General features: G+C 38.2%; 1 protein-coding gene across 2 annotated transcripts in view; it reads left to right on the top strand.

Annotated features, from left to right (window-relative positions):
* Window positions 1–12707, top strand: part of AUH (AU RNA binding methylglutaconyl-CoA hydratase) — a 33499-nt gene that overhangs the window by 10512 nt on the left and 10280 nt on the right. Inside the window, exons 5-8 of one of the 2 annotated variants that reach the window (XM_083404277.1) lie at window positions 2446–2538; window positions 4372–4428; window positions 10746–10933; window positions 11334–11484. In XM_083404277.1, coding sequence (XP_083260403.1) covers window positions 2446–2538; window positions 4372–4428; window positions 10746–10933; window positions 11334–11360 — 365 coding nt within the window. In that variant the 3' untranslated portion in view covers window positions 11361–11484. The remainder of the gene's footprint in view (window positions 1–2445; window positions 2539–4371; window positions 4429–10745; window positions 10934–11333; window positions 11485–12707) is intronic. The other variant, XM_083404276.1, reaches the window with a different exon arrangement.

Genomic DNA, 12707 nt, shown 5'->3' with positions numbered 1-12707 from the left:
CGCTCATCCCTCCTCCACTGCCACCAAGCTCACTCGAGTATAAGCCGAGGGGGGCTTTTTCAGCATAAAAAGTGTGCTGAAAAAGTCGGCTTATACTCGAGTATATACGATATGTAGCTTTGTGTGTCAGAGAGAGCATTGAGTCCAAGAAGCTAGAAAAGCCAAAAGGGTCAGACTCCTCGCAAAATCATACCTAGCCCCAAGAGTAATTTAGTACTGGCAATGTGCTGTTGCGGTGCCTCTGATCAAAATGCTCAGGGAGATCTTGAGATGAAGAATGAATTCAAGGAAGCATCCCCAAAACGAAACATTGTAGTAATGGGTGACTCCAACTACCTTCACATAGACTGGCTAACATTTCTATATACAGTGGTACCTCGGGTTAAGAACTTAATTCGTTCTGAAGGTCTGTTCTTAACCTGAAACCGTTCTTAACCTGAAGTACCACTTTAGCTAATGGGGCCTCCCGCTGCTGCCGCGCCACCACCGCGTGATTTCTGTTCTCATCCTGAAGTAAAGTTCTTAGCCCAAGGTATTATTTCTGGGTTAGCGGAGTCTGTAACCTGAAGCGTCTGTAACCCGAGGTACCACTGTACTCTAAATCAGTGATGGCCAAATTTGGCCCTCCAGCTGTTTTGGGACTACAATTCCCATTATCCCTGACCACTGGTCCTATTAGCTAGGGATGATGGGAGTTGTAGTCCCAAAACAGCTGGAGGGCCAAGTTTGGCCATCTCTGCTCTAAATGATTGTGCCCAACCAGAGGGCAAAATTTGCTATACGTAGTGTCAGTTTGAGATTTCAATTTCCTGATTATTTGGATCAGTTTTAACCTCTCCTGCTGATGCAGAGGATGTGGTTGAAGGTGTAAAGGCAGCTAGCTGTGACTGCAGAAACATTCCTTTGTTAATAGTCTCTCTCTCTCTCTCTCTCTCTCTCTCTGTGTGTGTGTGTGTGTGTGTGTATCTAACTTAAAAAATAAGGTGAGTAGTACTGGATTGCGAATATACTCCCTTTTGTGAAATATTTCTATCAATGAGGATTAACACTGTAAAATACTTAACAGATTGAAATCTGTCATGGAACATTGGACTGTTTTCCAGACATGACTTTGATTTACTGCTGCTTCTAATTTAAAATATAATTCATTTATCTTTTTTAAATAAATGATTATGTATTGTGAGTTTACTGAACAAGCTAAGTTTTGTCCTCTTCCCCACCTAAAGGAGCAAACCCAAGTTTTTGTGAAATTAAATTGCAAAGGAAGTTATTCTTTTCAGCTCAAAGTCATGGTTTTTCCAGTAACGATATAAAATCAATAGTAGCTGGCTTTACCAACTTTGATTTTTAAGAGACCATTATTAACAAACTACAGTGGTGCCTCGCAAGACGAAATTAATTCGTTCTGCGAGTCTCTTCATCTAGCGGTTTTTTCGTCTTGCGAAGCAACCCTATTAGCGGATTAGCGCTATTAGCGGTTTAGCGGCTATTAGCGGCTATTAAAGGCTTAAGGGATTAGCGGATTAGCTGCTAAAAGGCTATTAGCAGTTTAGCGGCTTAGAAAAAGGGGGTGGGGAGCGAAAAAAAATCTCAAGACTCGCAAGACATTTTCGTCTTGCGAAGCAAGCCCATAGGGAAATTCGTCCTGCGAAGCGCATCAAAAAACGGAAAATCCTTTCGTCTAGCGGGTTTTCCGTCTTGCGAGGCATTCGTCTTGCGGGGTACCACTGTATTTTTGCAAACCTTGGGATTTGGCTACGTAGCCTCTCCTATGTTACAAGTAGGCAACTTCTCAGTTACATCCTCACCAGTGTATTAACAGATCCAGCAACTGTTTCATAGGAATGCTCAAGGATTTTGTTTGTTCTGGATTTTGAAGTGAGCTGACATGATTTACTCTTCCTGGATATATGGCAGATTGGAACATTTTTTTCCTTTGGTTTTTACATATCTCCGAACTTTATGATACAGTTCTTTTCTTTAAAAAGTATCAAAATGTGTATCATGAAATAATGCAAATTTTGTGTAGTTTTTAAACAAAGGCAGTTTGATGCTGAAATGGGATGCGATGAACTTATGAATGAACATGTGCGAAACTGACACAGACTGGAAACAAACTGATCATCCTTCTGTAGTTGCAGCTGTTGCTTATTATGGTGAAAAGCAGAGTCAACTGAATACTGCACATTCACTTACCTTGAAGTTTGAAATCATCCTACCATTCAGTGTTGCGTTGCTGTTAGCATTCTGAATGTCTTTGTGGTCAGAGTTTAGATTACAATTGAGATACTGTATAGAAAAAACAGGCTGCATAATTTGCCTACAGAAACATTTTTTCACTGAATCAACTTTGTGTTACGAAAAAATTGCCTTGGGGGATGAATGAAGTGCATTATGCAAATAATTCCATATCTTTGTTTTGTTAATTGTTGTTTTACCTTTCAGCTAACCTTCCAGTACCAACTATTGCTGCAATAGATGGCATTGCATTAGGTGGCGGCCTAGAATTAGCTTTAGCCTGTGACATAAGAGTGGCAGGTAAGGCTTTCTCTTTTTTTACAGTTAACACTCAATATTGTAGGAGGTTTGTTTAATTGTTACCAAGGAGAGCTTGTTTTTTCAATACTGAATTAATTTTACGTAATTTTGAACATTAAGATGATGCAGTTCTTAAGCTTAGCGTTTTTCTCTCGCTTTGTTAAAGGTTGCCCTTTCATTAGGTTCTTACTCTTTGGAGAGCATCTGGAGTAGATAAACTCACTGTGGTTGGTAACTTTTGGCACTGTAGGTAACAAGCTAGTTAGAGGATAAGGGGGGCAGGCTTAATGGTGCAATCCTGTATATGTCTATATGGGAATAAGTCCCACTGAATTCAATTGGACTAATTCCGATATAAAAGGTTATAGCATTTCAGCATAAGATGCTGGCTGGAAAGCCTTTCCCAGGCAGTTGTCTACCTGAATTGCCACATATTACTTAGTTGTGGGGGGAAACCCAATGAGACTGCAGTCCTGTACATGGAATAAGTTCCATTGAACTACTTGGGGCTTGTTTCTGAGTAGGCACGCACAAGATTAAGCTGAAAGTGCTCTTAGTGTTTCCCTGTAATTCATGAGAGGAGAAAGAACAATGAAAACAGCACCAATACTGCTAGCTGTTCCTGCTTCACCAGCTAAAAATGGTCCCTTTCTCCATCCCCCTGGCATACCATTTTTGCATCATTAAAATATATATACTTTTTTGGCAATGCACATAAAACTGCAAGTGCATATGTTAAGTAAGTAAGTTGTGAGTTACCTGTACTCCTTTCATTGTTTTGGCTTCTTTTGTGTCCTTTTATAATTAGTTGATTGTAAGTCCTTTGATAACAGTTAGAGATACTTGGTTCTTAGACAGTTCTATAAACTGCTCTAAACTTGCAGATTAGGGAAGACTACAAATGTAATCATTAAGGCGTATCCCTTGACTTTTAAAAATATAATCACTGATCCTGCCCTTTTTATACTATTCAAGAATAATAGAATTACCAGAATTATATCTGGATCCCTGGACTCTTCCTGTCAAGGAGCACAAAATAAGTGGGATTGTCCCATTTTATTCACACACAGTTTTATTTATTAAAGAGATTTCTTCCCCTCCATTTCTCACAACTATAATGTGAAAGTACATTAGGTTGAGAAGCAATGTGTTGCTCAAGGCTACCTAGTCACCATTACAGCTGGGTGGGGATTTAAAGTTAACCTACTTTTAACATGTTACACTGGCTGCCAAAAGATCATGGCAAACACTCTTCTCTTAACAGATCCTGAATAGGATGCAAAATACATAGCCATGCTTCTCTCTTATGATGGAGATTATTACTGTCCTGTTAGCTAGTCTTCTGCATCCTGCCCATGTCATATGTGTTTCACTTGGTTCACTTGTCAAGCACATCTGCCTTCTAGCTTGCTATACATATTGTCCTCTAGTCCAAACAATCCTGAGTAGTTGTACGTATATATGGGATTGCACTCTTCCTGTATTGAAGAAGCCTGGACTAATGAACAAAATACATCCTGTCTGTCAGCACTGATGTTTAAAAAGAAAATATAAAGTGTATTTCACAAGACGCTTCCAACTTACAAGCATATTTATTCAGCATGGTGTAATGTATGCATATTAGGAAGTTCCTGCCTATTGATATCAGGCAGGTGCCTTCGCTGTAATTTTTTATACATAAAAATATATAAATGCTTCTTTAAATATTTTTTTTTAAAAAAAGCAGATTCAGTGCATCAACCGCTTATTTCGTATAGGCTTCTTTTTTCTAAAGCCACATGCAAATTTTATAAGAACTAACATTGGTCTGTTTATTTGTTTGTTTGTTTTAAGCTACTTCTGCAAAAATGGGTCTTGTTGAAACGAAGTTAGCTATCATTCCTGGTGCAGGTATGAAATCTTCTCATAGTAATATAATAAGCTTCGGTTGTTATGTGTGTCTTTGGTTTTGTTGGTAAATTAAACCTTTTAAAAATTAAAATGTATTTCTTTTAATATCCTTTGAAACACATCGAAACTATCTCTGGGGTGTTTAAGCAAGGTTTTAGAAATCAGCTTATATTTTACACAGAAACTAACTGGTCGCCTCGTAGGATGACCTATGTTAGGAGAAAGACAGGGAATATGTGTCCCTGTTAATTTTCCTCTGCCTCTCAGCAGCTTTTGATACAACCAGGGTATATTTCTGGAGCAGTTCGCTGAGTTAGGGCTGGGTGGCACTGCTTTGTGGTGGTCCGGGTCCTACTCAGATGGTCATTTCCAGAGAGTGATGCTTAGGACGTGCTGTTCAGCCCCAGGATAGGTTAAGTTTTTATCACACATTTTTTTAACATCCCTGTTGCTTGGATTCGAACCGCCAACCTTCCGATTGGCAAGCCCCAGAGGCTCAGTGGTTTAGACCACAGCGCCACCTGCTCCCATAAGATGTTGTAGACGAAAATTCTTTATATTTAAATCAGTTTTAGGGGGAAGGAGAACTAGTTTTTGAAGTGAAGAATGGAAATTCACTAGAGAGAGATGATCAGTGGAATCCTGGGCATGTAAGCACTTATCAGGGTTCTGTGTTTTTCTGATTATTATTCCCTTTGGCTGCATAGATGTCCATTACTGGTGGCTAGTTGTTGTCAATATTAAAGGTGTGGTACCAGCTGCTTTATAGAATCACTGACTATTGTCATCTTACTACAGTTTGAAGAAGCATTAAGTCAGTTATAATCCTGTTTAGTTTTATTGGCTAAATGTAAGAGAGAGAGGGAGCGTGCTTCTGTTGTGTGTGTGTGTGTGTATATATATATATATGTATGTATGTAGAAAAATTTGGAAACATTTCTCTTCTCCCTACTACAACTGAAGTGTGTGGCATTTTACATTTATCAACCTGACCTATGAAGAGTTTGAGATCTTAATTTTTCATTTTCAGATAATAACAAAAATCTGTATTATCAAATTGAAGTTTGCATATTTCTGTGCAAGATCCAATTAACTGTAGATTCTGGCATCAGAATCTGAGATTTATATAAGGGCTTATTTTTGCAATAAAATGTTGTTTCTCAGCTTTGCCAGTCTGCTGAATATTTGGTTTTGTTTGAATTTAAAATATTAGGTAATAATTATTTTATGTTTCTTTTTAAATAAATAGCCTCCAGGGAAATTGTTAATAGTGTAGAAAGCAGATGTTTGAACAGCCACCCTGGTTTCCAAGTAATTAAACTAAGTATGCACATTGTTAATAGAAACAGGTGGATTAGTTCTGCTTCTGTAAATTACAGAGAACTGTGGTTTGTACATCCTTTTTTTAAAGAAGTAGTTAAAATAAGACTTAATTCAAATGAATCTCTTTGTAATTCGCTTGATAAATATTTCTAGAGCTGATGCATCAGAGACACAATATGAATATTGGAGAACAATATTAAAATCTTGGTTTTCAAAGCCTAATCTAATGCATAGTATTTTGATCTGTCACTTGGTATGTGTGAACTAGGGTCAATATATGCTGAAGTTGTAAACCACTTTGTATATATATATTTATAGAAAAGTGGTATATAAATATTTTTAATACATTATCTAGAAAAACTTTTAGATATGAGTTGTACTTTGTAAGTGAGAGACTGTTAATCTGTAAATGCTTCTGGCCTTCTGGCAAGAAGGACATCTGGCAGTATATACCATATCTTTTGCTCTATAAGACTCACTTTTTTCCTCCTAAAGAGTAAGGGGAAATGTGTGTGCGTCTTATGGAGCAAATGCAGACTGCACAGCTATCCCAGAAGCCAGAACAGCAAGAGGGATTGCTGCTTTCACTGTACAGCGATCCCTCTTGCTGTTCTGGCTTTTGAGATTCAGAATATTTTTTTTCTTGTTTTCCTCCTCCAAAAACTAGGTGTGTCTTGTGGTCTGGTGCGTCTTATAGAGTGAAAAATACGGTATTTCCTTTTCCAAACTCTTGCTTGCACTGTGGTTAGAGTAAGTAAGATACAGCAGAAGTCTTCATGTACTACTCTTAAACCAAATGTGAAAGAATTTAGCCTCTGTGCATGCAGGAGGATTGGGGAGAAAGGCAGGCTCTTAATGTGCATTTGCTGAGATTTCGGGGGGGGGGGGAGTAAGAAACATAATGATTTGTTCCTATTGATAGTCTTTTCTACCTCCCAAATGAAAGCAAGCCCCAACCCCACCCAAGCCTATGGAAATGGCAGATGATGGCGGGGGTGGGGGTGATGGGAAGCAATTGGTGGAAACCACATTTGGAGGTTAGCTGGCAAGCCAAGGTAATATTTGTAACATCCTGATTATGAAGCTTTTGAATAAGGGTTTATTTCTACACATTTGTGTGTAAAAAGTAAAGTGAAACATTTTTCAAACTGCTGTGTGCTTATCTGTATACTAGTAAATGTCAACTTCTTGAGTAAAGTAAGACCAGCTAGTCGGACTTGTTTCTGCTTGAATTATATCAGCAGCATCTCTTAAATGATATGTTATTCCTTAATGTTCGCAGATCTGTCATTATGGACAGATGCCTGTGTTCATATTATTCACCATGCTATTCCCACAGATGTCTTGAGAACAGTGGACTTAATTATTATTTTTCTAAAACTTTTTCTCAGTAAAGCAATTTTTGTGCTTTTGTAAAAAAATGGGTTTAGACTCCAAAATTGGATTATAGAAAAGTATTTTAAACAAGTTATTGTCCCTAAAAGTAAAAATTTGAATCATTGATTTTTGAGGCTGTATGTTAGAATGTGAAAATAGTATAAAATAGCTTTTTCTAAGTGATCAATTAGAATAGAAAGCTTTTGTGTGTGTGTGTGTGTGTGTGTGTGTGTGTGTGTGTGGTTCAACAGCTGCTTACAGGATGCTAGTATTCTGCTACATGAAGACTTTCAGCTAATCTATTCTCATAGGACGATTTTCCGTTCTTTTCCCACCCCATTGAAAGTAGGTCACTGGTTTGGGGCGCTGGTCCAAGCTATGAGATTTATTTGGTGGTCAAAACACACAGTCATAGAAATAATGATGCAGCAAGGCCACTTCTTATTTCATGAACATAACACCAAGTGCCCTAGAAATAATTTAACCATTGGCCTGTTACTAATTGCAGTCCATCATTGCTACATGTCTGGAAATAGTCGTCTTGTTAGCTGATTATGTTCCATCTTTGTATACTCTACATAGGGTATTTGAGTCTTATGAAAGAATCATTCTTATGGCAGCTTATAAAAAGCAGCCAGCTGCTTGATTAGAGCAAAATTATTGTTAGTGATGCATAAGATTTATGCTCTCACTATATTTATCTTGGGAAAGTGTTCTTGATGCTTTTTTAAACGTATAGATGCAGTATTAAGAGTGGTTGGAAAGCCATAAATTACACAATACTGTATTGAACAAAATACTGTATTGAGCACAATACTGTATTGAACACAACCTACCTTGTGGAATTGCCTTGAGTTCCTCACCACTCATTGTATTAATTAGCATGGTACATATCAGAGGTGGATTTAGAGCAGCAGTACTGGTTCCGCTGCTTTGGGTGCTGAGGCTAGGGGATATCGCAACTATGACATAGTGGTACTATGAGTAGAAGAAATACAATATGTTGTTTATTCCGTAGCTACGAATTTCTTAGTTGTACTTTTTACTTGAATTATAACTTGTACAATGGTACCTCAGGTTAAGTACTTAATTCGTTCCAGAGGTCCATATTTAACCTGAAACTGTTCTTAACCTGAAGCACCACTTTAGCTGATGGGGTCTCCTGCTGCTGCCGTGCCACCGGAGCACGATTTCTGTTCTCATCCTGAAGCAAAGTTCTTAACCTGAAGCCCTATTTCTAGGTTGGTGGAGTCTGTAACCTGAAGCGTATGTAACCCGAGGTACCACTGTACTGCTTTAACTTTTGATTTATTTTTGAATAGCTGTCTTTAGTTGTATGCCCTACTGTGCTTTTCTCCTTAATGTGCCTTAACTTCTGGTCAGGATTAGATTTAGGTTTACTTTCATGGAGAATAATTTGAGGTGCTTAAAAACTGTTCATATACGTATTTGGTGAAAATTAGCATGATGGAGCCCAGACTTGTGAAAGAGTTGAGTGCCCAGATGCCAGTATCTTCCTACATACACAAAAGCATAAGGCTTCCCTTAGACCAGAGTGCCTGGGGAGTGGTTAACCAGTGGCTTTCCATTTGTTGCTGAATTACAACACTTGTCGCCCAGGCCAGCATGGCCAATACTCAGGAGTGATAGGATTGTGGTTCAGCAACAGCTGGAGGGACACAGGTTAGCCACCCTGCCCTAAAAATCTGTAATCTGCCTACTCTAGGACTTTCCAGTGTCAGTACGAACTCTACAGTGACTGCAATATTGCAAACCTTACTAAAGGATTTGCCACAATCTGGGCTGGGAGTGTGTCCATCAGAACTCCCACCTGAGAACTGCCATGGAGGTACTACAGGAACTGGAAGAACGTGGGACTGTCCTAGTCTGCAAAAGTGCTTTCTGCTTTGTAGGAAAAAAAGGAATGAAAAGGAGAGAGGAGTTTGCAGCGTGCTTGGTACCAGTTTCCAAGCCACAAGTGAATATTACGGGGGGGTTGGGTCCTGTTTTTCCAACCTGCGCTGTTCTGGGAGGAAGGAAAGAAGTTTAAAATGGTTAAAATGTTGAGGGATGTTGGGGTAAATATTTGATTAATTGGCTGGGCCAGTTACAGTTAAAAGATTATTATCCAACTCCATTGTTTCTTGAGATGGAACTCAACAATAATATTCCCCCAACCTCTAAATGGCAATGGTGCAGAGGATTTGGATGTCCACTGCTTCTTTTATTTCCGTACTTATCCTAATTGACTATTTAGTGGATTAAGAATTAGTGGAAACCTAATTGTCATGCTGAGGCAATACAAATGTTTGCCACAATTGGAAACTTGCACTTTTAGGTTTAAAAATAAAGTAGCATTGTTTTAAAGAAATATAGCCTTCCTATTCCATTCAGTAATGTCGCACTATTAAAAAATTAACAGTACTCATCTGCAATATCTTGATGGATTGTCTATTCTAAGTACTGTAGTTACTTTCTATACTGGGTGTAACTTCCTTTTTCTGATTGCGGTTGGCAGGAAGTACACACTTTTTATACATTATCACTGCAGATCATGCAGCAGATACACTATCAGATTGTGCTTGATTGAAGCTGATATGACTCTTTAGAAGGCTTACTGGCCTGTTGCTTAATAATAACTAGAATTTGCACCTGTATCTGTTGGGCCAAATACCAGCTTCTGTGTTTCTCTTAATTATTGATGAGAGAGCTGCTTAATGTATTAAAAATGAATAGGTGAATTAATCCATAGGTATTTATTCTGGTACCACATCAGTGTCTTTGTATTTTGTTTGCTTTCTTTAAAAAAAAAAATCTGTGCTAGGATGTTGGTTGCTGGGTAGTTGTGACCTGATAGAAGAGCTGGGCATTGCCATTCCACACATATAGGGAGATTCAAGAATGAGGCTAGGAGATTTTGTGGCTAAAGATTCCATTGGCTTGAGCTTCTCTTCGAATGCTGATTTGCTTCTGCTTGGTGTCATAGGGGCATCTTGCCCATTTTGTTGGATACTTCTTCGTTTGTTCAGACTGAGAGCATAGACAGAATCCTTGAAGAGATCAAGCATATCCTGTGTGTACTCAGGCCATGAGGCAGGACTTCTGAACCTGTGAAGTTTGCTTTGAACCAGGTTCAAATGACCTGCAACATCACCAACTATTTCTGTACTTAAAATTCCTCCCCTTGGAAATTTCATGAATTATTATGCATACCGTTCTAGGGAGGCCTCCTTCCATTGCAAATATATTTTGTTTCCAGTAATATAAAGGCTCATTTACCATTTTGACAGAACAACATGATTTTCAACTTCTTGTTCCTGTATAGGTAACAATAGTCTAGACTGCAAGCTGCGCCTGTTTCACAGATTTTTGTATATTTTAAGTATTTTTGGAAATCTGAGAGCGGGTACCTGTTGGCTGGTGAAAGTGGACGGATGAAGTTTGGCCAGTTGAGTGTAATGTGTAGCTGGGTTCCTTTTAATTATTGTACGCCATTCTGATAACCCTTATAGTGCCCGATGTGGGGTATAAATGTTTGTTAGTGGCAATACTTGGTTAAGCTAAATTACTGCAGAATCAACGTTTGCACTTCCTCTTTTGTTTTTCCTAAACCACAGGAGGGACGCAAAGGCTACCACGCACAATTGGAGTATCTTTGGCAAAAGAACTTATCTTTTCTGCACGTGTAGTTGATGGTGAAGAAGCAAAATCAATAGGATTAGTCGGTCACGCCGTGGAACAGAATGAGGCAGGAGATGCTGCTTATAGAAAGGCGTTAGCTCTGGCAAAAGAATTTTTACCTCAGGTACAATCCAAATTGAGAGAGTTGTTTAAATGAGCAATTACTTTTCATTGAAGTGGAGTGGAGAAAAGAACTGGGGGAAAGCTAAAAATGTGATTGCTACAAACTATAATTAAATACCATAATTATTAAACAAACAGAAGCCCAAATTTATCAGTTCCTCATGGTACTACTTGAGAACTTTCTTAAGCATTTCCTCCTTCTGCCATTATTATACCTGTGTTTTAAATCCATATGTATTTTTGTTTGTTGTAACTCTTACAAAGTTTAAGGCTAAATTTTAAAGATTACTGTTATGTTTAAACCTTCCATGCATGTTATCCATGCCTAGCCGTGTTTGTTTCTATGAGGCTGTCAGTAGAATTCTCACTATGGCAATTTTTTGTTATTTCTTTGTCTCTAGAATTTCCTATTCAGTTTTCCAAACTAAAATCTACAGATTCTCTGCATGAACAAAAAGTATTGAACAGGCACTTTGTAATTGGAGGCTCAAATTCTAAACACAAGCAAATTCCATTAACTGATGGGATTTGCATGCATGTAAATGTGTTTAGGTATGTAGCTTTACATATTCTTTAAAAAATGTATTTTATACATATTTATAATGAATTGTCTATTTCGTTACTTTCTGGTCTTGCTGTACAGAATGGCATTGTGGTTGAAAATTCTACTATAATTCACATGACTCAAGAGAGCACATTTAAGGATTCCTCTGCATTATCAATTTTGCTATATCTACCAGTTGTTTTCCACCAGATACATCCCATTCACAATTCAAATAATGGTAGTTGCTCTTTACGTCACTTTAGTAATGCTTTGCCAATGCTGAAACCAAAGTAAAGGGTTCATTTGATAGTATACTGACATTTCCCAGTTTCTTCTGTTTGTCCAATTCGCTCGTAACCTGTTTTGATCTATAGCTTGTGGTTAGCGAGGAGAGAGCTTAACCACAAGCCGAGGTTAAAAACAGCATGCTAAAACCAAACCACTCAGCATGTCATGGAAGTAAAAATTGGACGAGCAAAGTGGCTGCAAGCTTCTCCCTGAGAGCCTGTAAGTTTGTGTGTTGCGATAGACCATAGTTTGGCTTACCATGATGTGCAAACCAAGCCATTGTTTCCTGTATTTGTCCAACTGTGTTAATCAACCAGTGTGCTCAAAAGCATTTGTAGAATAACCTGGATCTGTAATGAGTACATCTAACAGTTTTTGTCCCACTGAGACAAGCAGTTACACTTGATTCTGGCTAATGCTGGTTGTAGGAAGTAATTTCCAAATCTGTGGCTTGCTTTATGCTCCTTCCTGTCTGATAGTGTTTAATGAAACTTTGCTATCGCGGCAAACTTGTGCAATCTAAAAAGGCATGCAGTGCACCGTGCTAAGGTATTATGAATGCTGAAAGTAACTGAAAATAGGAGGTTACGGCATGGAACATGCCCACTTGGTCAAAGAATAGCTCAGATCATGTATGGAAAGAACACATTGGGGGAGATGATGTGAGAATGACGTCTGAGATTCATAGAATGTTATGCACTAAAAGTAACCAGAATGAGAAAGATAGTTACAAGATAATAGAATTGATTAATACACTTGTAATTTATGAGCTGGTAGAGTGTTTAGTTTTTAAACTAAATAAACGTTCACTTCCTTTTTTTAATTTCAGGATATTTATGCCACTTTTCAGAGTAAATAGCCTCACAACTCACAAGCTGTATGATAAAAGCAATTCAAATACAAAACAGTATGTGCTTGAGCTTAACTAGCAGCATAAAATACA

The sequence above is a fragment of the Podarcis tiliguerta genome (assembly GCF_965153285.1).
Source record: "Podarcis tiliguerta genome assembly, chromosome: 11".
Lineage (NCBI taxonomy): Eukaryota > Metazoa > Chordata > Lepidosauria > Squamata > Lacertidae > Podarcis > Podarcis tiliguerta.
Note: the sequence above shows the minus strand (reverse complement) of the source record. Positions and strands in the feature narration are given on the sequence as shown.